The sequence below is a fragment of the Corylus avellana genome, chromosome 11 (genome assembly GCF_965113065.1).
Source record: "Corylus avellana chromosome 11, dhCorAvel1.hap1.2, whole genome shotgun sequence".
Classification (NCBI taxonomy): Eukaryota; Viridiplantae; Streptophyta; class Magnoliopsida; order Fagales; family Betulaceae; genus Corylus; species Corylus avellana.
The window spans coordinates 20,497,738-20,524,542 of NC_142500.1; the positions used below are offsets into that span (position 1 = coordinate 20,497,738).

Sequence of the window (26,805 nt, forward strand, 5' to 3'; positions counted from 1 at the left end):
ATCAGAAAATGATGTTCAATCAAGTTACATTATTTCTTTAAGGCTCGTACAACAAATACAATATATTTTGCGTGAACATCACCGAATTATAACAATCAGCCTTACCCATGACATGATCTACCAAGCAGACACCTTCTTCGAAAAGATTACAATGAATGGGGGAGAGGACTCAGGAGGCAGAGCGGAAGAATCGACACTACCTATATTGAATTCGTCACTGCTGATTTTTTGGACCAGATTGGAGACCTGATTGAACTTTGCTTTGAAAGTGGCTTTCCAACCTGCACAATATCTCTCAAAGTAAGAATAATGAGGTTTTAAAAAACAATGGGAAAGATGAGCATAGGAATTGGAGCACTATGCCTGGTTGCACATTTGTAATAAATGGTCTCGGGAGAGTTGTAGGTTTTTGCATTGGCAAACATCCTTTTAACATCCGCCACAAACATCTCAAACGTTACATAATATTGCTCAGACTCTACCCTCTTCGACATCGTCTTCAAATCTACAGTACATTGAAAACTAAACCATCACAAATTTGACAAAAATGCACAAGATAACTTCTTTAATAGATTTTTCAACTAATATACTAGGGTAACGTTATTTATTCAGTGAATAACTGGTTTCGGAAGGACTCAGTGGCATCAATTTCCACTATTACATCAAAGAACTTAAAAACCTTGATTACCCTTCTCGGTGAAATGTGGATAATTTTTAAGGGACAATTGGCCTCATTACAAGTTTGAAGACATTTAATTATCCATTTTAACATTAGAAACAGCTCTCTAAGTGGTTCATATAGAATAACCTCACATGAATATCAACTTTAATGTAGTACTAGTAGTAACTATAACCTCACATGATATAATCAACTCTAAGGATGTGGCAGCATGGAGAAGAAAATATTGTTTCAGGCACCCATAGGACCAGAAGTGCCCCTCGTTTCAAATAGGTAACAAGGAAATGTTCAAAAAACCGTATGACAGTTTGCAAGCAAAACAGTGTTAAGAGTTCTATGGAAAAACGTATGACAATTTGTAAGGAAAAAGCATATAAATGTGATAGTTGTTACCCATTGGATCTTTGATGATATCATAATAATCAGGGACATCTCGTGCATCAACTGGTTCCTTGAATGGCCAAGCATCAACATGGTCATGCATCGACTGCTTAAAAAAACATTATTGGGTAAGATTCCACATGACAAGGAAAATATAGTCGGACAATGGGATGTTCAAAAAAATTGGCAATGTGCAAATGTGCTTTCAGTTTTGAATTCTATGGGAAGTTCGGCAACTTTTCTATCCATACTGAAAGCACAAAAGACAACTTCGCACATGTCAGCCTGAGATGTCGTGGGTCCTACATATCATAGAGAAAACTCCATATAAAAGCCATTTCTATGCAACCATGTTTTTCTGTTTTATTTATTTATTTTTTTTCAACATGACTCAAAGATTTCCAAAAAATATCTGACCATCAATTTTTATGGAAGTTGCAAGATCTGTTGAAATCAATCTCTAGAGCTTCCATGAACGAACTCTTCTTTTAATGAAAGTATTACATGTTTAAGAATAAAAAGTTAAGAAAAAGATCTTAGAAACTTGCCTTCAGAAGCGAGCGCATGAATACAGTCAAATGTTTTTGATTTGTGGCACTGTCTGTAGAGGCACTTAAAGTTCTAAACCGTGAATGGCCCCACTGATCAGGAGTCCACCCAGCCTCCCCTGTTATCAAATAGATTGCAAACTTCCAATACGTACTGGAACTTCATGAAACAAATGCAAAAACACAAACTCAAGTACCATCTAGACTCACAAATTGTAAAGTTCATATCAAAAAGTCAAATTAGTAAGACCATTACTTGCACATTTATGTTACCAAGTACAGCAGATCATGCACCAGAAAAATTTGGTTTCAATTCAAATAGAAATTATGTTTTGAAGTGAATCAAATTACACATCTCCTTGGTATAGTAACAAGGCCAAGAACACAATTACAACAACCTATTTAACATTTATTAGGAAGGTTTTATACAAGTAATATATGACATTCCAACCTTAGAAAATGTTTACTTTAATGGGCTATATATGATAAATAGATCCACACAGATCTGTATACTAGTAAAAATGGAAAGGAAAAAGAGCTACCTCCACATGGAGCATTTAACATAAAACTTTATATATATATATATAATCCAGGTACATAGGAAATTTACAAGGGAAGCACCTAGCTAAAAGGAGAAAAAAGATCAAGAAAATCATGAAAACTTAACAAATTAGGATAGACAAATGCAGCTGTCCAAAGGTAAAGAGTCTTGAAGGAAAAAGGCTTAAGTTCCACCACCATCCTCTCCCAATTCACAAAACTTGTATCATTTCTTTCCCTCCAAAGATATCACAAAAGGCATGATGGCACCATCTTCCACACACCTACACTCTAAGGACTACCATATAACCCTCTCCAACAAGAAAACAAGTCTACTACTCGTCTAGGCATAACCCAAGACAGCCCAACACAACTGAAGATAGCACTTCATAAGGCACTAGCAACCCAACTTATGCCCCCCAATAATTTAGTTTTTTCCCAAATCACTAATAACTTGACTTTCCTCAATTTCTCTTCATCATATAAAGCTCTCTCTTCCTCCAAACCATCAAGAACACATAACTAATCCAAAACAGTTTTTTATGGGTCCCCACGTTACCAAACACCTGATAATTCTAGACTCTTAAAACAGCTTTAAAGGCCTTAAGTTTATGAGCCAAAATGAAGCTTGACGATCCTTGAATATGATAAGAAGTCCACTACTGCCTCATCTTGTCCACAAAGCTTTCGTACTTAAACCACATAATCTCAAACTTAAAAGATCTTTTGCCACTCTGAATAGCACCACAATCAAGGAGAATGGGGAAATGGTCTAAGCATAGTCTAGGCAACCTTTTCTAATATAAATCAGGAAACTTGCCTTGTTTGGATGGGCCAAATTTCATTCTTGTTTTGGATTTTTTAAGAAACCGATGCAGATGTGTTGTTTGGTTTTCAAAGAGAAACGTGATTTTTAGAACATTGGGCAAAATTTTGAATTTGTGAATTTGTACCAAATCTGTTTACAAAATCAAAAAATATGAATTTGAAAACAAAACAAAAAACGTGCCAAGCCAAACAAGGCTTAGCTTCCCATTCAGAGAGACTAAAAACCTATCAATTCTTGACCGATAAGGGGGATCCCAATTGTTTGACCAAGTAAAAGTTCCCCCTTAAAAGGGGAAGGTTCATGAGGCCCTGTTCAAAAATAAAATCAAATAAATTCATCATAGAGAGACAAAAATGATCTTCACCCGATCTTTCACTTGGAAAACATGATGTTGATTATTTGAACTTGTGAAGAGTAGATAATTAAGCTATGAATCAAACCACCAGAACTATAAATGCCATCCAGTGCACTGAATTTCCATTAAGTACCAAACAATAAAGAAGCATATGCTAACCAATGAGGAGGAATTATAAAACTTACTCAATCCAGGGATATCCTCAACTTTGATGATTTTCTTGGGAATACCAGCTTCCTTCTGAACAAATAAGTTCTCCATCACAATTAGACACATCATACATTATGTTAACATACTAATTTTGGAAATAAAGAGAAGCACAATACAACACTTGAAAAAAAAAAAAAAAAAAAAAAAAATGAAAAACAAGGAGGTATGCCAATATTGTCTGTGGTTCAAGATTGCCACTGACATGCATCTAGATGCTTTAGATTATCTCTCTGTGTGTCTAATTTAAGATAGAATCAAAGTAAGAGGTGTGACTAATTCATTTAGTTTAGAAACAAAATTGAAAATTTTCGAATCATTCAATAGTTTTATGAGAAATGTTTTCATTTTTTTTTTATTTTTTATAGGTAGTATCAATTTATATAAAAGCGCAAAGGGGCGCAACCCAAGTACAATGGAAGTATACAATAGAGCTCACATATGCAATAGCTATTAAGCTGAAAATGAAGCACATAAGTCTAGAAATTCCGCAAGCGTTGAAGCTTGTGACGAATGCCACATTACTCTCCATGAGAACAGTGTTTGGATCACCTTTTTCTTCAACTCTATAAGTCCAAGATCCCAGTCCTCAAAACTCTGTGCATTCATTTCTCTCCATAAGCACCACATTACACATAAAGGAGCCATTCTCCAAATTTACAGAACTGTACAATTACCCCTTTGTCCTCTCCAACTTCCCAAACAATCCTTCATCCTACCCGGCATCACCCACGTAACACCAAACAACTGAAAAACCATGTTCCATAGCTCTATAGCAACCTCACAATGCAATAATAAATGATCAATTGATTCACCACTATGCTTGCACATACAACATCACTCCATCACTATAATGTTTTTTTTACGTAAATTGTCCAATGTTAATATTTTCCCCAGCACCACTGTCCACACAAAAAAAGCCACTCTCGGAGGAGCTTTACTCTTCCAAATACTCCTCCAAGGACCAACCACCGGAGCCGAATTAACCCTTACTTGATAATATGACTTCACCTCAAACTTCTTTCGCATCGAGGGAATCCAACAAATTTTATGAGAAATGGTTTTATACTAGCTTGAAGTCTACATTAGGAAAAAAGTTTGAATTTAGATATATGAATACAAATTTATCATGAAAATGGCTATTTGACCTTGATCATGCACTAACTACATGAAGGTGCTTAAATATGTAAAAGTCTGATCTACTATGAGAATTTCATGCAATCTGAATTCAGTCGAAACTACCAACACGGAATCTATAGCGTTAAACAAGAATACCATAACACGCATATAGTATGTATTAATTAGAGATCTCAGAACATCAAGAAACTATAGTATATACCTTCTGAAAATCAATTCCAGGATACACAATGTGACAGTTCGAGAGCTCTCTAATTTTTTCATCAATTGCCTATCATAACAATAACAATGCAGATTATAGTCAGAGTCAATATGATGAGATCAGAAAGTACACATAATAAAAAGGAAAGAAAAAAAGACGCAAGGAACTCAGAAGCCACACTTTCGATATGAAACAATGATGACATTAGTAACTTTTAAGAGATAAATTATTCAAAAAAACTTGTAAGGCGATGGAGGGTGCATATGATTAAGTTTCCCTTCTAATTTGCATTCCGAGTTTGAAAAAATATTTGACCAACTTGAGAATGAAATATTCAAAAATTAAACAGTAGTCCCATGATGCAACTTTACTATGTTAAAACTTAAAAAAAAAAAAAAACAAAAAATTCCTACAGTTCAACGGGAAGGGAAGAAGAACCAAGTAGAGCTAAAAGGAGCTTGAGACAAAGGAGGTGCAGTAGCACATTCCAAAAACTGCATAAAAGTGAGGGTATTTCGAAGTAGTTCAGCAATTTTTTCTCCTCAAACGCAGTTCAAAAATTTACAACACAAGGTCTTTAGCCAAAAAAGGAAAAAGAAAAGAAAGTGTAAAAGTAACATATTTTGTAGGGGCAGATAATGAGGTAAATGTTCAAGTGAAAGAAAAAAAATAATACTCAATATAGTTTGGAGCAAAGGAAGAATATATTTTTCTCTATGAATTCTTATCATGACTTACCATGTCAAAAACCAACTCATACACTTTAATTATGCAAACCCAAAATATCTGTGACTAAGCAGATATTTTTCTTACCTGCCTCTGACGGCGAATCATAGTTGATAAATCAGTGTATGGAAGCTTTTGATCAATTTTGCACTCCATAAGGATTCCTCCATCATAGTCTTTTATATACCTGGGATGCTAATCAAATTCTCATAAATAGACTAGAAACAAATAGATCGTAATGTCTGGATTAATGGAATATAGGAAGAAGATTTTCACAGGAGTCAAATGAATAAATAGGTTTTTTAAAGGCTTCTAAAAGGACCTAGAAGTGAAAATAATCTTGACAGTCTTAAGCCTAGAGATGTCATTAAACCTACCCTTGCCATCGATCTTTCTCCAAGTGGATCTCTTTAGTAAAACCCTACAGGTAAAAAAGTAAAATTCAAATCATTCTATAGAACCAAATCCTATCCAGTTAAGAGAAGGATAAATAAAAAATAGGCAAATTACAGAGTACCATTCCAAACTATCACCCTTGTATCAATGTCCTCACCAAACTTTTAATTTGAGCGATTGACTCCCTAATTTGGAAGAAATCTTGTAATGTTCCCCTCACTGTCCAAACTAGTACAAAAACAATAACTGAATTACCCAATAAAATAATAGTGAAATGCGAATTCTGCTGATTTTGTACAATTAAATTTGGTTATGGGGGTTATTTTTGAGTTGTGGAGCTGGTAATGGACGGCGGTTTGTAGGTGGGGACGGTGTAGGGGTCAGAAAGAAATGATAGAGAGAGGGAGATCACAGATGCCAAAAGAAAAGCCATATCACCATTTGTATTAAGGGGTGTTTCAGTCATCTTCTCATTTTTGGTACTAATTTCAACGGGAAGGATCAAATTGCAATAATTCTTCTAAATTATGGATTAATAGCCCAAGTTGGAAGTTTGAGGGGAACATTACAACCTGATAGTTTTGGATAGAAAAGTATAATTAACCCTAGAGAAATATGAAAAAATACAAATATGCCAAAACATTAACACCGAGGATGAATCCAAAACTCCTAAAGGAGCCATTATGAAGATAATAAATAAGATGATAAAGGAGTAGTATTGAACAGTTTAAGAGAACATGAAGTCAGATAAATGAATAATTGATGCAGCGTAGGATTGTGGTTAACAAGAAAAACAGCGAGTAGAAGGGATAAATATTCCTAAGATTGTGAGACTATCACAAAAATCTAAGAAATCTTCTTAAAAACTAGAGCTTATCTAGGGTTTAAGGAAAAAACACAAAGAAATTCAACTTTGAGTATTCTTATTTAACAAAACTCAATAATAATCATAAACTGAATTGTTAAAGGCTATAAGCATATATTTATAGCCCAAGACTCCTAGCCCTAAAATAACAATGAAATAAAGTTGGTTTAGAAGTCTATGAAAGAAGACTAACAAAGAACCTAATTCAAAATGAAAGACTGAAAGATAAGATAGAATAACAAACTAACAAAGAAACCTAGTTTAAACAAAAGATTAAAACTAAGATAAGTGTCTCTAATGTCTATTTGCGGAACAAATATGCCCGAGTGCGCTCGATCGCAACTACAGGAGCAATCAATCGCACAACCAGGGGCTTGGTGCGCAAGTGTCTGGAAGTGCGCTCGATCGCAGGTACACGTGCGCTCGATCGCACTTCCAGGGGACCTGCGATTTGCATCAATAATCCAACCAATACTAACCAGCAAAATGACAGACATAATGAAGGACTATCTAATCTTATTGCAAATGTAGCACCCCTTTGAAATTAACTTGACCTATCTCCAAGTATTTGGATGGAAATTTATACCTGAAAAACAACCATTGAGGAAACTTTCTACTTCTTTAACTTCCCTCATTTTACTTTACCCAAACAAAAAAACTTTCTGCAGCAGATTCTCATGCAATGCTGTCTCTAGAGACAGCCAAACATTTTTTATTAAGCAACACAGTTGTGCCACTGTTAGTTAAACAAGCAATAAAAACCCTGATGCACTAGGAGAACCACACAAAAAATAGAGAACGATACCTGTTTGATAAAATAGCCCACAGCATTATTGTCAGCATATGTCAGAAAATGGGTTAGCCCATCCATGTCACGGGCATGCTGTTTTAAATGATTCATCAGCCTGGTGCCATAACCTTTTACTTGTTCATCAGCTGTGATTGCACAAAAAGCTATCTCCCCAAACCTTTGGCTGTGATTTACAGAGAAAATGAGTCTCATTAGAGAGGGTAAAAGATGTTTCATGTAACAAACAATAACACAAATAATCATGTTGAATAACTGCAGAGTTTTTACTAGCTCCTACACACTAAATCAAAGTGGAACACAAAGGTAAGGAAAAAGAAAGGAATTCCAGATCCATCGATTAAAAGTAAACTTAGGATTGGTCTGAAGCCAAAGAAGTCAAGCTCCTGAGAATCTAAAATTGCCTCATAATACCAAGCCCAAACCATTCACTTGTCACATGACAAGTATGACCATATTGCAACAAAAAGTTGTTCCAACATAAATGCATTTCTTCCTTGAACTGCAGACAGACATAGGAAGCCAAGGTAATTAAACACAGAGAACTTTAGGGAGTGAATTGAAATTAGAAAAGAAGAAGGAAGCACATATAACTATGGAAAAGAAACAGGAAGGCATAAATTAAAATGTACAATATAAAGTGCTCCACAATTCTACGCTTGTTCATTGAAATGAGTAACCGCTCATATTGATAGAAAAATGGAAACATAAGCTCAGCTTAAGCATTATGCGGAAAAAGAATAACAACACAACAAATGTAAAGTGGTTATAGAGCGACTATATAGAAAATTCAATGTGTAAGTGACACCTGAAGGTGAAACGACAAACAAACAGATAAACATAAGGATGTCACTAACATGAACCTTACCTGGCATATGGGCGATATGTGATACCACCAACAACCAGATTACGCCGGATAACCATTACGGATTTATGGCTTCTGTAGAAATCAAGCGTGAAAAGCATGCAAATAATTAGAAACAAAATATATACATATTAACCACTATTTATCACAATAAATTGAGGGGGAAAAAACATAAATCCCAGACTAGAAGAGAAGTTGGCAAGTTTTCAACTTCTAAGTTCATTTCTTGCAATGTATGGATACCTTAATTCGAAATTTATATTTAGCTTATACAAATTTTTACTTTAACTTTAACGACTTCCGAGGTGATAGCAACTATAGTGGCAGTCTAAAAGCATAAGAATTGGGTAGAAAGTCAAAAACATGAAAAATATAAATGATATAAAACAGGCAAATATGTCTGCACACAATGGTGTCTATCTCAAAGTACATTTCAGAAGTAGGGTGCCAGGCACACCAACTCCCCAAAGCTCCCCTCACTCTATTCACCCATGTTTGGACTCTGAATGTGTGCATTTGTGCATGGTTATTGGTTGATTAAAACAATTTCATTGTATTACCTATCCATAACAAGACGGACAATGTACTCCTTGGGCATGTTGGGTAATTGCCTTGCAAAAATATTCTTCAATCCTATCAACCTGGAGAAACCAAAACCAAAAACATATAATTCTTACAAAACCCCGGAAACTGGTAGAGCCAGTACTTTTTGGCATTGGTTAACGCCTAAAGACTTGAGTTTAAAATGCATAGAAGGAAAGATTCTAACATGAATGGTGAGGGAAAGAGAAATAGAATACCAAACCATATGCTCATCAATATCATCATTTGAATGGCACACAAACTTGAGCCTTCCTGCCTCCTCCTGCAACATTCCAGCATCGCTATATTAATCTCACTACATTTCTATACCATTTCTAACCAAACAAGCAAAAATTCACCGGGAAGACTTGGTTTCAATCAATCAATCCTTGCTGGATTTTATCAAACAAATAAATTCAAAGAGAGAGCCTCTGAGCCTTTTACCTCCCTCTTCAAACTCTCTTCCCTGGCACTATAAGCTCCACTGGTCTGTATATTCTCCGTGAATATCTTCGTGGCATCCTCTTTCACCACGATCCCCGCCATCGAGCCCCCGGCGGCAGCGGCGCCGGGTCCCACTGTACCGGCGCCCTGGGCCCCACCGTCCTTCCCGCACTCCGAGTTCTCGATCTTCACAGTCGAAGGGTTCAGATTCTCCGTCTTGAGCTTCGTAATGCGCGCCGAGCCCCCGGAGCCGCCTCCAGTGGTGGTAGAGTCGAGCCGGGCGGCCGTGAAGGTGCGCATGGCGGAGGAGTCATCGTCGGAGTCGTCAGCGGCGGCTGCAGCAGCTTCCTCGGAGTCCTCTTCGGAGTCGGAGTCGTCGGCACCACGTCCGCGGGCGGAGATGCTCTCGAGGTCGTCGTTGGATGTCAAAGCGCCGTCGCGAGTGTCGGCGGAGAAGGAGGAGGGCGGAAATGGGGGCGCGTGGTCATCGGGCGCGAGCTTTCGCTTGTGGATGGACGAGGTGGCGGACGAGTGGGACGGAGATGGTGACTGCGAGCTACGTGAGCGATTCGGTGCGGTGAGGTGCGAAGAATGCGTGTCCATTTTCTTTTGGCTAAAACCTTGGGTGAGTTAGGTTTTGCAGGTGAAGCGTCTGTGGCTTCAATTCGCAGAGAGGACGGAAGAGCCAGTGATTTCGACGACGTCGTGCGCGGTCAAGGAAGAAAGTGACGCCGTTTACAACAAATGTTGTTATCAAATTGTAGGAGTGTAAAAAACCTTCCATTAGTGGATTTTGGCTAAAACCATTAATGGCAAGGATTATTTAATAGCAAGCGATTCTTAGATTTTAATAACAATAATTGCTCTGATTAAACAATTAGCGGTTATTTTTTTAACTAGCGATTAGCGATTATTTTATAATTGACGATTATTAAAACCAATAATCACTATCCGCTAATTATTAACCGTTAATAATCACTTTTTATATATAGGTTTTTGATAGTGTTTTGGGCTCTCTTTGTTTTTTTTTTTAGCTTATTTTAAATAATAAGGTTATATATATATATATATACACGCTTGTTAAAATATTTGATCCAACATTACCCCTAAAGACTAGAGGTTGTGTATAATATACATACAACATGCATGTACTAGGCCCAGGCCTTCTTTTATTTGTTGCAGCCTATTTTTTCTTGCTTTGTTGAATTGCAGTATGCAACGGTAATTTGCTTAAAAAACCAACATTTCAAATCCAAATAAATACCAACATTAAGAATTCCAAATACAAATCTAAACTATTACAAACTTAAAATTAATCCAAAAACACCAAAACATTATATTGAATTTGAATATATAATATAAATATTATATATAAGGGTAGGCGGTTAACAATTATTAACCGCCTACCTCTATCCCTAAAATCCCTAATTGTCTCACCTTAAGCAATTAAGGGTTTTCTATAACTACTTATAAAGCAATTATGGGATTAGTGGTTAACAATTATTGAACGGTTATAACTACTCCATTTGTACACCCCTATCACTTTGTATCGTATGGTCCAATTACACGGAGCCATGTCACTTGTTTTGCCATTTGCTCATTAATTTGCTAATTTCCAACGGATTGATTTCCATTTTCCAGAAAACAATTCATGAAGATTCCAACTTTGATTCATGATTGTCAGGCAGCTGTGAGCTTTCAACAATGTACGTAGATCAGTGAGATCCGAGTAAAAGAAGAAAAGACATCTTGTGTCATCATGTAATTCATCTGAGAACCAATCAATGATCAAAAGAATTCAAAGCAAGTTACTCATTTGAAACAACTTTTTCTTCTCTTTTCTTCTTTCTTTCTCCTTCCCATGTATTACATTCTAATTTAACAGAAACATCTGTGAAATAATAGATATGAAATAATGAACTGGAATGCAAACCACTTGGGAAATGCAACAGTTACAGACAATTATCAGAGCGGCCAACGATCTTTCGCTTCTTCACAGTTCTGCAGTATAATCGGCATCAAAGACCCAAAGAATATATTGGCGGGCTTCATGTATAAAAAAACAGAAAAGCTCGCCCGAGAAGACGATAGAACAGGAGCATACTAGAGGCTTGAGCATGTGGCCGCTGTACTTTTAATCTGATCTTGGTCGATTCGGGCCACTTCTTTGATTGTTGTACAAAGGTAATAGCCAACGTTGCCCGTGTTTTCTCCGCCCGTAACAACGGCAATATAGTATCAATATCGCCAGCATTAAACCGACGGGAATAGCCCATCTGTTCCAAACAACAGAAAACAAATAAATGGATGTCTTTTGCTAAAAAGTTGGAAGAAAATGTTTGCTTATAAAGATGGTAAACAAGTTGCTCTACAAGTAAATTCAGTCTCTTTGGGGTCAAAACACATAGCCACGGCGTGAGACAGCAACAATGTCACCCAGGTTTGCTTTGTTAAGGTTTAAAAACAATATTAAACACAAGATATTAAAACTTGATTGAATTTTAGAGGTGCAAAAGAATAAAATATTTTACTACCTGTCCAAATCCAGAATAGGGCTGTAAACAAGCATTTCCCAAGTGGCCACTATGAAATGCCAACCTGGGTTGTAGTAAAGTGACTCTGCCGACCAAAACATCCTTGTGTATGTCTCTAGGAAGATAAAGAGTATCCACGCCCCAATTTCTATCAAAATAAACTTGATGATAAACCGGCCCACGACTACCATAACAAGGGAGAATGCCACCAACCAATTAAAGAGCCTGTGGTTGTACTCCTTAATAAATAGAGATCGCGACTTCCCCAACATCTGCAGATTTACATGGCACATTATTCATGTGTAAAGTTCAGCAGATATGGACACCTTATGGAAGAAAATAGAGTAACAGAAACAAGATTTTCATTTCCCGTACCAACTAGAATAAACGTCTACTATCTTGTATTCCTATCATCATTAGCAACAACTCCATCTTATATGTGATTTCTCCATTTGGATTATTATTTTGTTAATAAACACCACCTGTGAGGATGGGAAAACGCCAGATAAAACAGAATTAGAGTTTCATATGCGCTTCCCTATTTCCCCATCACTCGAACATCAAACTTGACTTTTGATGTTCAACAACTAAAACAAAAAATTGCGGAAGAAACAAACTGAAAGAACAAGAAAATAAAATCTGAGGATTATGCCTAACCTTCATCATGCGTTGCTCATAGTTTGTTTTTGAAGGTCCAACACACTCGCGCTCAAAACTTTGGTTGCACTGAAGGAAACCTGCATTGAATTTTGCCATGGAAGGAAGCTTGAGAACTTGAAGCTGGTCCATTTTGTCCTCGCATCTGGTATACAGTCCCTCGCAGAGTTTTGAGGATTGGTATTCATTTGCCATAATAATATTTTTATACACCTAGACAAAATTTGCTGTTTAAATAAGGATGTGATTTTGAATCATCGCAAACTTAGTACGTTATACATGGAAATGAAGAGTGCCTACAATATTATGAAAGACAGGGTATTGCATCTAACCCTGAAATGCAGTAGTAACACAGCACAAGTGGCTGGACCACCCTAGAGATAGTTTATTACCAATAGCATGATCATGAAACAGAAATAAAAGGATAACTAACAATACACTACCAAAGACTTAAAAAGAACCAGTTACTTAGCAATTGGCACTGCAAATAAAATTGAACTTTTCTTTTGGGGGACTGGATACATAAGGCACTTTGTTTTGTTTTTTTTGTTTTTTGATAAGTAATAATCCCATCTTATTAAAAGCGTAAGGCATTGCTAAGTACATTGAAAGTATACAAAAAAAATTACCTAACTAGAAAGAGAAAAACAAACAAGAGTGGCTTATCATCAAAAAGATAAGCCACTTTGTGTACTTGCTCAATCAAGTTTCACAAGAAGCCAGTATATAGACATCTTTCATCCATTCCACACTGCAGTCCAATAATGTCAATGGATCACGTAACACATTCATGATACTAAACGGCCCAATCCATACCTTTTGTATTTCCTCATCCAGTTGCATGACTGATTTGTTCGCATGATGTCGGCCAAAATGCTGCTCATCAAAGACTTGCATTGCTACCTCTCTAGACCTCTCATGGGCATCTTGCAGATCTTGCTCAGTGTGAGGTAAATGCAATTTGGCCATATTTTCACTGTATAGCTTCATACACCGCTCAAGAATACCTTTATTGAAAACCTCCACAAGAGAGCCTGTTGATGGGATCTCCCCTTTATTCAAGGCTTCAAGTATCTAAAGTTTAAAAATCAAAGTACATATAGTTAAAGGGGATAGTCACAAACAATGCACATCATTCCAAACCTGAGAAATCTTGTTCACATTTATTATTAGTTATGATCTTTTATTTCTTTTACAAGTGTATACAACAAAGGCAACATGGAAGATTGAACCCATGATCTCACCATCAACCCCAATTTGTTTGCAAATGAATGGGGTTTGCAAAATCTGTGCTGCTCAAGGGGAAGAGACAGAACTAGTCTAAGTTAAGTAATCGAAATTCAATAAAATCAAAAGGCATACCCAAACATAAAGTATACAAGAGAAGCACCTAACAAGAAAAAGAAAAAAAGAGCCAAAAAAGTCATGAAAACTAGTCTAAGGTTTAAACATATTAAATTTCCAAGTCTCCAACTCAAGACATCAGAAGTTTAGAGTTGGAGAATTGATGGTGTTAAACCCAAATCTTGAGACTAAAGAGAAGTACCTGCTCCAGGAAAGATACAAACTCCTTTCCATTTAGAGTTTTACCCTGAACAATCTTCGGACGGATAATACCAGCAACAAGCTCTTTCAATTGTTCCCGCTTCTTAACATATATCGGATCAAGTTCAGCATCCTTCATGTCACAAAGCTTTGTTCGTTGCAGATGAGGCTGTTCAAAAGTTCACATTACAGGTCAATAAGATCAGCTATGGCAAAGAGTTTAACAGCAAGTGTTTGTATTTGCCAATAAATAGCCTGGATCTACAGCAAAACCAACATATAAAATTTAAGGTGCATACCCTAAAAACCAAGCTCTATTTTGTTTTTCAATAAGTACTAATAAGAAGTTTTATTAGAAAGAGGAGAGACTTAATGCACACTTTAAAAACCTCTCTCTCTCTCTCACACACAGATATATATATATATTCATGCACGCTTGCGCGTATATTAGAAAGAGCTCTACCTAAAGCAAACTTTAAAAACCCATTTCTCAGGCACACAAACATACATGCGCACTAGCATTATAAGCACAAACACACAAAAAATAATTTGATACGTATAAAATTGCTGTAAGTGACATGCTACATAACAACACGTATAGTTATGGTGACAGGCTACATAATACACTTGCAGTTATCTAAAAAAAAAGTTATGTGCATGTATGTGACTTCCAAAAATAAGGGAAGAACATTCTTCAGAACACCATTTATGCTTCCCCAAGGTCAAGGTAGACATGGACCTAATGAAGATCACTGCCAACAACCCCACATATAAACTGATCCAATAGCCATATTGACCGCAAATGAGAAAATAAAAACTTCTGGAACATCACTTTGTCTACTGAAACTCAATTATGTTTTAGAAATGTGCAATGTAAGAGTAGAGATAGAGCATGTTGACTTCATTTAAACATGTTCCCTAACACGTTCTCAAAATTGTTTCCAAAGAGTTATTCTCAAGAAGCAGTTGAATTTCTAACAACATCAAAACGGTTTTTTCTTTTTGCAGTTTAGGAAATAAAAACCACTGAAAGAAAAATGTATTTGACTTCTCAGAAACAGAATTTAGAAACTAATTTCTGATGGCCCGAAAATAAAGGTCACAAGCCAGCTAATTCGGTTTCCCCATAAAGTCTTTGCATACTGTGGTCATTTCTAATATCTATGACAATAAAGGTCACAAGCCAGCTACTTCAGATTGGTTGTTAGAATAAATTAACCAAGATATGGATTAGTCGTGTATGTGAAGAATGCCAATGTTTAAAAACTTAGTTGCCCTAATACATTAATGAACAAGAGTTGCAAAAAATTTACCAGAGCACCAGGAAAATCAATTTTTCTCCTCTACCGTAAAGTAAAAGGTAAATAATTTCCTGTATGACTACTGAGTTCAATACTGATACTCATGTGACTCAACTTCTCTCGAACTAACTGTGAACATTATGAAAATAGGAAGAAGACACCCAAGAAAATATCAAGCAAATTATAGATGAAATCCTCTCTTCCTTTGCCAGACACATTTAATGTGCATGAGTCTGACAAAAGGCATATACAGCTCATATCTAACACATACAAATCGCTGTTTCCCTGCCATATCATGTACAACAAGGGTACTTCACACATTTGAAATGCCCTTATGGCATACTAGATGCTCATATTAAGTTTAGGAAGCCAACACGGCTTATCACCCCAGCCATCTAAATCATACTTAGGATACAATAGCAATTGAAACAGCAAGAGAAAGGGGGAAGCACTGGAAGAGATTATTAAGAAATGAAGGAAACACGTACTTGTGGTAAGCTAAACGCCGTGCTGTTATCACCCATAATAGCCAATGAATCCCGGATTTGATTAACCTAACGAAGTTACAAAAAGAATCAACTTGAAAATTCCAGAATTGTCATATTCTGCTGATAATTGACAAAGCAGCATCATGAAGATAAATTACCAGCTCAATATTTTTGTCCCCTGCAATTATGGAAAATTCCCCAATATCAAAACTTTGTTATAAAACTGCAATAGAGGTACAGTAGTAGAACTCATTCATAATGGGTGCAAATAGGGGAAAACTTACCATCATCATTGGGGATATGTCGAAGAGCTTCATTCACCATTTCTTGCACAGACTTTCCTACTGTAAAACACCAACAAAGATGTCAGTTTCTAACTTCAACAAGTGAGGCATCATGCCTAGGACATCTCCCCAAGTCAAAAACTTGCCATCTTCTATTTCACAGCATACTCTTGAAAGCAAAGGAAAAATATGACTGGGTCCAAAGAAAAATCTTGATACAAGGGGGCTTCCTTTATTACTACTACAACAAAAACATATCCTAGGAAAGAATATCTAAACTTACGTAGAAAATCACGCTGGATAAGCCACAAAAGCTTAGAAGGTTCAAAGGCAACATCTTGCCCCTACACAAACATCCAGCCATTCAAAATGCGCAAGTTTATAATAAATTAATCGTAAGAAAATTGATAATAAAAATAACAAAACAAGATCTCAAATATTACCTTCACTCTGTTTACCACGTGATGTTTGTCATAAAGTCAGACCAGAAAACAAGTTAATCTCAGTAATAAAAATCGGGTGTTTCAGACCAATATTCAGTATAAATAGGCCTAATTTACATATTGTAATAACATAAATTGCTTAATAAAGAACTCATAGAGGTGTATACCTCCCATAAAATTCTTCAGCAAGCTCCACAGCAAATGACAGACGAGAGATATCAGCTTCACGAATCTAAGCACACAATGGGACAAAAAAAAAAGAGTTACAATGGCCCCCAATAAACCAAGCCAATTGAGACGTGGCAATAGTGAAGTGTGGACTTGAACAACAGTCATTTGCAGGAACCAAGTAAATGAAGTAGTTGCTCATATGTTTCTTTTTGTATTAATTGGCATCTCAAAAACCTAAAAAGGACTGCCTTACACAATGATGTGATAAATCAGGAATATTCTTTATTTGGATCTTCGTTTTCAATCATGGGGCCCGTGCCCTGCAAAGCAAGTGTTTTTTTCTCTCTCTCTATCATATTATTTTTCATTCTTTTGTAGCTGCCCACATCCAAGACAGTTTATTGTATTCACATTTGGAATCATATTTCTGCTTTAACATATAAAATCCAGGAAATGACCATCCAACTTATCTCATCTTCAATCCCAGATTTTGTCCTTAAGAATAAACCATAAATTTCACATGTTAACCAGCCCTACAAAAACCTAAGAGGCTCTAATATTTATATCAACTTGAATCCAACAATTTTTCATTCAATATTTTCTTGTGGCCATAATTTGAAACTCAACACTAGTATCCACATTTCTGGCTAACTTTTTTCTCTTTTAATTTTAGCATAGTAAGAACCTAGTTGAGTAAGCCACCCAACAATCAGGATCCCAAGCAATAGAAACTAAAAAAAATGATGAAAAAGTAGATGTCAGGCAACTAACCGTCTCAGGCAGGTTATAGATGAGCACAGAACTCATAACATTTGCCAGAGCAAAAATCCTACAAAATCAGGTATTATAAACCCAAAATGTACTAGAATTCCAACCAGCAAGCAAAACCAAATTGTATGATGGAGATTACCGGTCATCATATACATTAGACTTCCCAACACTTTCAAATCCCTCTGTATCAAGGTAAAAGACAGAAGTTCTAACTCCATCAATATCTAATTCTACAGGGGTTCCCCAAACCCATATTCCTGTAAATAGAAAACAAAGAGATTTTAAATGATATCTACAAAAACAGTTAGGCATATCCACAACATCGATAACACATCCAGCTTTACCTTTTGTTTTTGTGTCACGCATGTGTCCAACACCGAAGCCTGAGAAGCAAAAACACATTAAAGGACATTAATTCATTGAAACCAATCAAGCCATGTTGAGCATACAATGAAGTCAGACCTTCAAAACATGAGAGGGAGAGAAGTTGATTGAGCAAAAAAGATTTTCCGGAGCGATATGGCCCAATAACCTGACAATACAATGATCAAGATAGAGTTAAGATGGGTGAAAAAGAAAACAAATATATATATATACTGGGATACATTTTCTTAAGCGAGTATCATTGATCAAAAGATATATTTAATGCACACTTATCATTACAGGACAGACTAATGATAGGCATGAAAAATTTTACTCCATAGCATGAAAGAATTTCAGGGAAAATGCTATGAGCCAACAAGAGTTTCCTTCATGAAAACTAAAAGTTATACAGGGATCCACAGGTTTAGGCGTTTTCCAAACTTAAGAGTGTCTAGCTTAAGTTTTCCATCCAAATCTCCAAGTTATTAACTGACTCATTATAAGGTGGAGTTGGACCAGAACCTAAAAACATAAAAGACATCAATTAGCTCTATGGAAACCAACCATGTGTAGAGGATTCAAGAAAATGCCAAAGACATTGTTCCTTCATAATATGAAGTAAACAATACACAAACAATCAACACATAAAATTAAATGGTCACCCCAAGTGTGTTTAGTCTTTCAAATATGGTTCCTAACATTTAGTAAAATGAAAACAATGCAGATTTTGAATAAATCTTAGGATCTTATTTTAGAGGAAAATAAACACCGAGTACTAGATGCTCAGGAAGATGAATCTCAGGCTTACAGCAACAGCTGCAATAGGAGTTGTTATCCTCTCAATGACATCCAGTCCTTCCCTTGAAAGACGAAGTTTTGTATGACCAGGATCAGGTTCCACAATAGGAAACCTGTATGTACCAAAACAAATACACTGCATTAGCTTCTAAAATAATAAAAGGTATGCAAAAAGAGAAATAAAATCAAGTGAACGATGATCAGCAGCACAACAAAGCAAGAAAAGAGTGCATGATAAGCGCGCCCTTGAAAAAAACAAGTAAGACAATGCTCTGATTTAATAAACAAGACTAAGAATGATGAGCTATATAAACTTCCGAGGGTAAGGTACATGGGACGAGGTTTACTCTGCAGGGGTGGGTCCGAAGGGCCCTGCCTTGGAGAGGTTCCCCGACATCAAACAAAAAAAAAAGAATGATGAGCTATATAAATTTTGTACCAAAAAAAAAGAAGAGATGGTCCCACAAAAGTTGTATTTTTGTTTTCTTTCCCTTAGCCCAGAGGGGTTATTAGGTGAAATATATCTTACAACTTAAACAGAATAGGAATTATGGACCGGTAATTTCCCAATTATGGGCTGTTTTAAGTCAAGTGTGTTACACGAATCCATTGGATATCTACAAAATATAAATTCTTATGCACCGCCAAACGTTTTCCAAATTTAAGTTACACCTAAAACCAAGACTGGGTGCAAGTTTATACAGACCAAAGGCCCTCGACTTAGGAGAATATAAATAGGACATCATTGAATCTTCTCCTAAGAGAAATTCAGAAGCATCTTCAACATTAAGCATAAGTACACATTTTCACTAAACCAGCAATGAGAATGTCGTGTGTGATGTTCAAGAGGCATATATATCACTTAGGGGTCTAATCCAGATACAGCTACATTTACTTTCAGTTTTATAGACCACAGACATTCACCAAAGTATGCTACTATCACTGGACCTCTATATATAATCCTTCACAAGCAATCAGTTCTTACGTTTAAAATAGGCCAGATTCTTCCCATGTTCTTGATCTTCTCAATGACCAAAATAGCCAGCCCTGGACCTACTTCTCTTGGAAAGTGCCAGCCTACTGGGTCATCATTCATTTTCTGCAGCAACTTCAATTAAACTAAAAGCTCATAGTATGGCCTAACTCCCCCATACTCCAAGCACTACATTGTTCTACTTCACATTGACACCAATTTAACCTTTTGTATACTCGCATTCAAACCAAATCATCAATATGATTCATTTTACACCACCAGAGACGATTTTAAATTAAAAATAATTATTATTATTATAGTCAGAAAAGACACCCAAAAGAGCACATTTAAGTTCAAGCTAAATGAAACTAACATGGAACATAGGTGCTGCTTAATTAACATACTGAAAGTGCTTTTCTTCTTTCTTAAAGGAAAAATCAAAGCGTATTTCGCTCCCAAAAGTAACAACGTACATACGAAATGCCAACCAACTGCTGCGAAAATTTATCACCAAGATCACGAAAACAATAACGAAGCCAATCCAAAGATTGTCATGTGACAACCAAGCATAAAAATTCAAATTTAACCATTCCAGAACTAAAGCAATAAACAAAGCCAATTAGCCCCGGCCCTCAGATTCAAATCCAAAAAGCTATGAGAAACCATTAAAAATTACTTACGCTTGGTGAAAAATCTCAACAGAGAAAGACCCAGAGGCCAAAAAGCAAAGAAAGGTCGAAAAGACCAAGAGCCGACAAGAAATCTCCATTGTAGAAGGAAGCACAGTGAGCGTTATCTCCGGAATGCGCTAGATTGAGAGGCGGATGTACACAACCGTAAAAACGAACCAATCAAGGGAAGAAGGCGAAGATGAAGAGAAGCAATGGGTCTTGGAGACATGACATGAAGAGGAATGGAATCGGATCCAAGGAAACCGCAGGGAAGGGTGTACGTTAAGAATCGTGCATTGACATAAGGGTGGTTTTGCCTCTACAGAGGAAGGCGCAGAGAACAGGTTTTGCGTTGAAAAGTATGCGATTCCTCCCCAAGGAAGTGTTTTACCATGACAGCCCTGTGTTTGAAGAAGTAAGAGAGAGAGAGTTTAGGGGCATCTTAGGTACTTGGAGGGACATTGTGGTCAAATAAGGAAACGATGAATACGTCGTTTGTGTACGTGGTCAAATATGAATGGTTCATCTACGCCTTCAAAATCCTACAACGGAAGCCGAACAGAGCAGATCTCGTGTTCGAACACTGAACTTCCAACGTTGAACCTCAAAATTCAAATCACGACATATTTTTACTTTCTCTCCTTTTTTATGTTTTTTTTTTTTCTTTTCTTTTCTTTTCTTCCACAATTACATGAATTCTTTTATCATAATTTATTTTAAGAATGAGATTTGTTGAGGTCACGTTTAAATGAAATAGACATGGTCCTAGGTCCTAGGAGTATATATCAATGATGATGTTGAAAAGGCCACTGCCAAAGATCTTGCATTAACAAATAATGAGTTTAAAAAATAATAATGAGTTGCAGAAATAATAATGGTAACAGATCATGAAAGAAGTGCATGAGCCATGTTTCATAATTGGAATGTGGGTATAATGGTTACAACTTACAAGTCTGCCCAATGGGGGATATCTCAATCCCAGAAGCCTTAGGCGGTTAGGCCCATTGGCCCAGTGCTAAACATGTTGTATAGCCCAATATGGGATATCTCAACACCAGAAGCCTTAGGCCCATTGGCCCAGTCCTAAACATGTTGTATAGCCCAATGGGGGATATCTCAACCCCAGAAGCCTTAGGCCCACTAGCCCAGTATTGATGGATTTAGGAATGCCTTAACCCAATGCTTAACATATCACATATGGTGTACATGGAAATTAACCAATTCTGTCGGCCGACATGGCCCACTGAATGATAAGGACATGGAGCGTTTTGAAAACAAATGGCATAAATACAGAGACACTATTAGAATTGACACAATTTTTTTAACTAAATTATTAAATGAGCAACTACTTAACCATGTTGACACAATTTGTATGATTACTTTGATGATTAAATGATTCCTTAATCCCTTTTTTTGTCTTTTGATGTTTGCCCCGTATTAGAATAGCCTTAATAAATCTTGTTCCCCTTGTCTCCGTAGGAAATAAAGAGTAAAAAGATAGATAAATAGATATATAATCAAGCTAAGAGGGAAATATAGGTTTAATTGGTATACATAAATCTTTATGCAACTAGAAAAGTAAAAATCTTAAGGAGTGAAAGCAGAATAAGGGGACTTAATCTCCGATACATTTTCTGTAAATGTAATAGAGTCCAATGTCATTAAGTAATAGTAGTTTGGTTAGTATTAGGAATTAGAGTCTAATTGTCATTTAAGTCTCTACTCTCTTTTTTTCATTATTTTTTTTTTTAAGAAATCGTGTGAATTTCTATATGATAATACTTCAAGAATACTGCTTAGCATAAATAATATCCAACATATAATGGAGAAATTTCCCTCATGGTTAAAGCTTCCTTGCAAAGCAGGTGAGTCACATCATTTAGAGTTCTCCTAACATGATTAACCTTCCAGTGATGTTGAGAGTTCATCACCTCTCTAGCTTCCTCAATTAGATGTTCATATTAGAACCAATCACTAATTTCTTGTTTCAGTACTTATACTACTTGGAGAGCACCACTTTCAAGATTGCTACTTCTAAACCACGTCTTATAGAGCCCAATCTAATGGGCCAAGCCATCTATTTGATCAATTTTCAATAGTTTTAGGCTTTATTACATTATTTTTTGGTTTTTTTTTTTGGAGCTTTTGTTATGTTATCCACTATTTGTTTGTATTTTATTTGATGTAATATTTTTGCAACCCTTTTTCTTTTGAATTGATAAGGGGAAGAAAAGAACAGAAAAAAACAGAGATACTTAATACAAAGAAGCTACACGAATATTTCTAAACAAGGTCACATCGAGCTAGATTAAATTAAAAAAAAAGAAATTGGGTTTTGACTATAATAAAAGATAAAAGCACATGCTTCACGAATCACGAGTTCCAATTTAAAGGAAAGTGCTTGAAAACTATTCGTTGCCGAGATTTGAGAGGATAGGGAGGGTCCATATATTGCATGTAGTAGCCAATCCGCCTGCTGTTTTAATTTCTCTCTCTCTCTCTTTGGTAGTGTTTGGTAAATGGGTTGGCTTAGATATTGTAGTTGACGTAGATTGATGTGAAAAAAAAATAAGAATGTTTGGTATAAAAAAAATGAAAAAGTGGTATGAAAAAGTGAAAAAATTTTATTTTGTAATAATTTTTTTATTTGAATAATAATAAAAAGTGAATGATTTGATATAAAAAATAAAAAAATTAGAATATTTTGATGTTAATTTTTTTGAAAAATAGTGATAAATAGTGTCTAGGCCAACTCTAACCCTTTTACCAAACAAGGCTAGATTATCAGATTCCTTCGCAATGTCTCATATTATCGTTGGTCTTGCAATTAATACCTCAAATCACATGGTCAATATTTAACCAAAAAAGTAAAAAGTGAAAAGTGAAAAAGAAAAGAAGCGGCCAGCCACCTCCATCAACAGTACTCACCCCAAACAAACAAAAAAATTGAAAATACTAGTGTAGTTATCATCCGAGACCATCCACATTAACAGTTTGATGGTAACGCCTACTCCATATACTGTTCGGAGGTGGTCGGATAACTCCAAATAACTGATAAGGACAGGGGTCTAACGTTTTTTTTTTTTTTTTTTTTTCCTAATTAACCTTTTTCCTGTATATTGATGGGAAATTGGGAATGACACATTTTTTATCTGTTCGTTCATGAATAGGAATTACCAACTTGAAATACTGCAGGTCATAGCGCAGATGGACCAACATATTTTAGAATATTTTTAGCAGGCTCGTAAAATTATTTTTTATTATTATTATTATTATTTTTTGCTATTTTAGTAAACCAAATTACTAAAAATCATAAAAACATTAAAAAAAAAAACCTCCCCAACAACCTTAACAAAATAGTGATGTTATAGAAAGAACTATAAATGAATCTTTAAAAATAAAAGTAGTATACATATACCAAATAAATTACTTTGTATGTGCGGCATATATCTTAATGGAAATCTGTAACATCTTTCAATGGAAAAAAGACATTTCCTTTATTGAATTACTTTTTTGTTGCGTCTTCGATCAATGGATTTCTTGTAGGAGATGAACATGAAAAATTAGATCATGTGTTAGATCATTGACTTCTCCTCTACTTGTACGTCGGATTTTTATAGTTGGTACCTTATTTTTGCCATTTGAGAACCCAGCAATTTATGTTTTGGTGTCCACGATGCTTTTCCTATTGAATACCTCCCTCATAGAATATTGAGTTGGAGCTTTTATTTATCAGCTATGATCCAACCAATTTCAACGGTCATTTTTCCTGCTATGATATTTATTTTCAATGAGAAATGATAAGGGTATTAATTTTTTTACTAACAAATGGATGTTAACGTGATGTGAAGCTTAATTATTGGTATTTGTAGCATTTTTTTTTTATTAATTGTTTTAATTATCACTAATAAATAAACTTTACATTATGTTAGTACTCATATATTAATAAAAAAAGTTAATATTCTTTGTATTTTTCATTTTCAATTATTATGTAGACAGTTCTGTTTCAAGATTGCTACTTCTGGACCACTTCTAATTATTATGTATGTAGTACTTCTAATGGGCCAAGCCATGGCTCACGTGGTGCTGTTTGTTTGGTTTTAATGAGATTACTCGTTCAAAAAAAAGAAAAGAATTAAACAACAAAAAAAAGAAGACAAAAGCACATGCTTCACGCAGAAGTTGTACTTTATTTTTTGGGAAATGAGTTCCACTTTTACGAAAGTGCTTGAAAACTATTCATGATTTTAGAGAACATGGATCCCACTTTTACAAAATTGGGGGTGGGTAATTTCTTTCAAATGATTATGTCGGTAGTACTTTTAATGGGCCAAGCCATGGCTCACGGGTGCTGTTTGTTGGCTCTGTTTGCCAACAGTGCCAAGAGGCTAGAAACCGCACTGTAACTAAAACGCGACTGTTTTAACTACAGTATAATCCTTTAAAAAATTAGTTTTTTTTTTCTTTAAAAAAAAATGTCACCCCATTTTGGTCAACACCGATCTCTTTCTCCCTTTGTTTTTTTTTATTTTTTAAGAATTTTTTTAATATTTTTCCTTTTTTTTTTTAAAGAAAAGAAAAACAAATTTTTTAAAAAATTGCACTGTAGCTGGAACAGTACCGTTCCAGCTACAGTGCGGTCCCTAGCCTCTTGGCACCGTTGGCAAACAGAGCCACAAAGAAAAGAATTAAACAACAACAAAAAGAAGACAAAAGCACTGGCTTCACGCACATGCTTCTACTTTATTTTTTGGGAAACGAGTTTCACTTTTACTAAAGTACGAAAACTATTCGTGATTTGAGAGAACATGGATCCCACTTTTACAAAATTGGGGGTGGACAATTTCTTTAAAGCTACGTTTGTCAAAGAAGGGCGGCGTTGTAGCTGGAACGGTACTATTTTAGTTATAGTGTCATCTGACATATACAGTATTAAAAATTGACTATATAATTTTTTTTTCCTTTTTTTTTTCAGTAAAATATTAAAAAAAAAAAAAAGAGGAGAACGATGGGGTGGTTCCAGCCACCCCTAGCCAAAAATGAGGTGGCCAGACCACCCCATTTTTGGCCAAGGGGGTGGCTGGAGCCAGCTCCTGGCCGATCTGGGGGTGGTTGAACCACCCCCATGGCCAAGGGGGTGGTCCGGCCACCCCCTTGGCCAAAAAAAAAAAAAGGGGACTGGGTGCATTTAGGGGTGGCCGGACCACCCCCAAGGGGCTGGGGTGGTTTCGGCCACCCCACACCGGCCGTATGGGGTGGCCGAAACTACCCCAGCCCCTTGGGGGTGGTCCGCCCACCCCAAAATGCACCCATTTCCTTTTATTTGTTTTTTTTTTGCCAAGGGGGTGGCCGGACCACCCCTTGGCCATGGGGGTGGTCGAACCACCCCCAGATCGGCCTGGGGGTGGCTCCAGCCACCCCCTTGGCCAAAAATGGGGTGGTCCGGCCACCCCATTTTGGCCAAAGGGTGGCTGGAACCACCCCATCGTTCTCCTCCTTATTTTTTTTTTTTTTTTTTTTAATATTTTGCTTTAAAAAAAAATTTAATGTGCAGCGTGCAGCAATTTTTGGCAGCGTGCAGCAATTTTAATATTTTGGTTTTAAAAAAAAAATTACAAAGTCAATTTTTAGCACTGTACATGTCAAATGGCACTGTAGCTAGAACAGTGCCGTTCCAGCTACAGTGCCGTGCCCTTCTCTTGGCAAACATAGCTTAAAATTGTCATGGATCCTGAACCAACAGGGAGGGCCCATTAATGCATGTGGTATCCAAACCGGTTGCACTTTTTTGGCTCCAAATGTAACATCCTGGTTAGCTAAAATAGGATTTGACTTGTGTGTGGTAAAAATACAAAAAAAATGTTGTGACTTTTTCAAAGGTTTAAATTTAATTTTTTGATGTTAAAACTATTGCAACATATATGTATATTATTATTATTATTATTATTATTATTATTTAGCACTTAAGCCAAAATTGCAAATTTAACATTTGACTTAGCGGGATAAACCCATGTTAAATTGTAGTTATCCTAATAATTTTATTATATTGTTGGGATTTCAATCGCAGTTGTTATCTGTTGATGTAGTTTTCGACATGGTGAATCCAAGGGGATTTGAATCTTCGAGCTGTACCTTTTGTGAGCAATCTTTCTGTAAGTCGTGTGGCAAATTTGCAAAACGAAGCACACGTTAAGAGGTTGCGTTGGGTGTTGGCTGGCGGTTCCTCCTCCAATGCTTAAGTT

At 36.1% G+C, this 26,805-nt stretch overlaps 2 protein-coding genes across 2 annotated transcripts; both read right to left on the reverse strand.

The window, feature by feature from the left end:
- Positions 1-78: 78 nt before the first annotated feature.
- HAG1 (histone acetyltransferase of the GNAT family 1) lies at positions 79-10,297 on the reverse strand. Its single transcript, XM_059576723.2, has 13 exons — positions 9,565-10,297; positions 9,339-9,403; positions 9,099-9,179; positions 8,542-8,613; positions 7,671-7,839; positions 5,982-6,025; positions 5,692-5,791; positions 4,879-4,947; positions 3,518-3,572; positions 1,609-1,727; positions 1,073-1,166; positions 364-505; positions 79-281 (listed from the first exon to the last, which is right to left on the reverse strand). The coding sequence occupies exons 1-13, from the start codon at positions 10,165-10,167 to the stop codon at positions 215-217; spliced, it is 1,680 nt and encodes a 559-aa protein (XP_059432706.1). The 5' UTR covers positions 10,168-10,297; the 3' UTR covers positions 79-214.
- A 1,052-nt stretch (positions 10,298-11,349) lies between these two features.
- LOC132166458 (uncharacterized) lies at positions 11,350-20,973 on the reverse strand. Its single transcript, XM_088511990.1, is given in 18 exon segments — positions 11,350-11,840; positions 12,099-12,370; positions 12,756-12,968; positions 13,572-13,829; positions 14,302-14,469; positions 16,090-16,155; positions 16,248-16,267; positions 16,374-16,433; positions 16,657-16,717; positions 16,817-16,852; positions 16,854-16,881; positions 16,984-17,048; positions 17,759-17,816; positions 17,898-18,015; positions 18,103-18,141; positions 18,221-18,290; positions 18,930-19,032; positions 20,573-20,973. Coding segments are annotated over 18 exon segments (1,866 nt in total). The 5' UTR covers positions 20,662-20,973; the 3' UTR covers positions 11,350-11,698.
- Between the last annotated feature and the right edge of the window lie 5,832 nt (positions 20,974-26,805).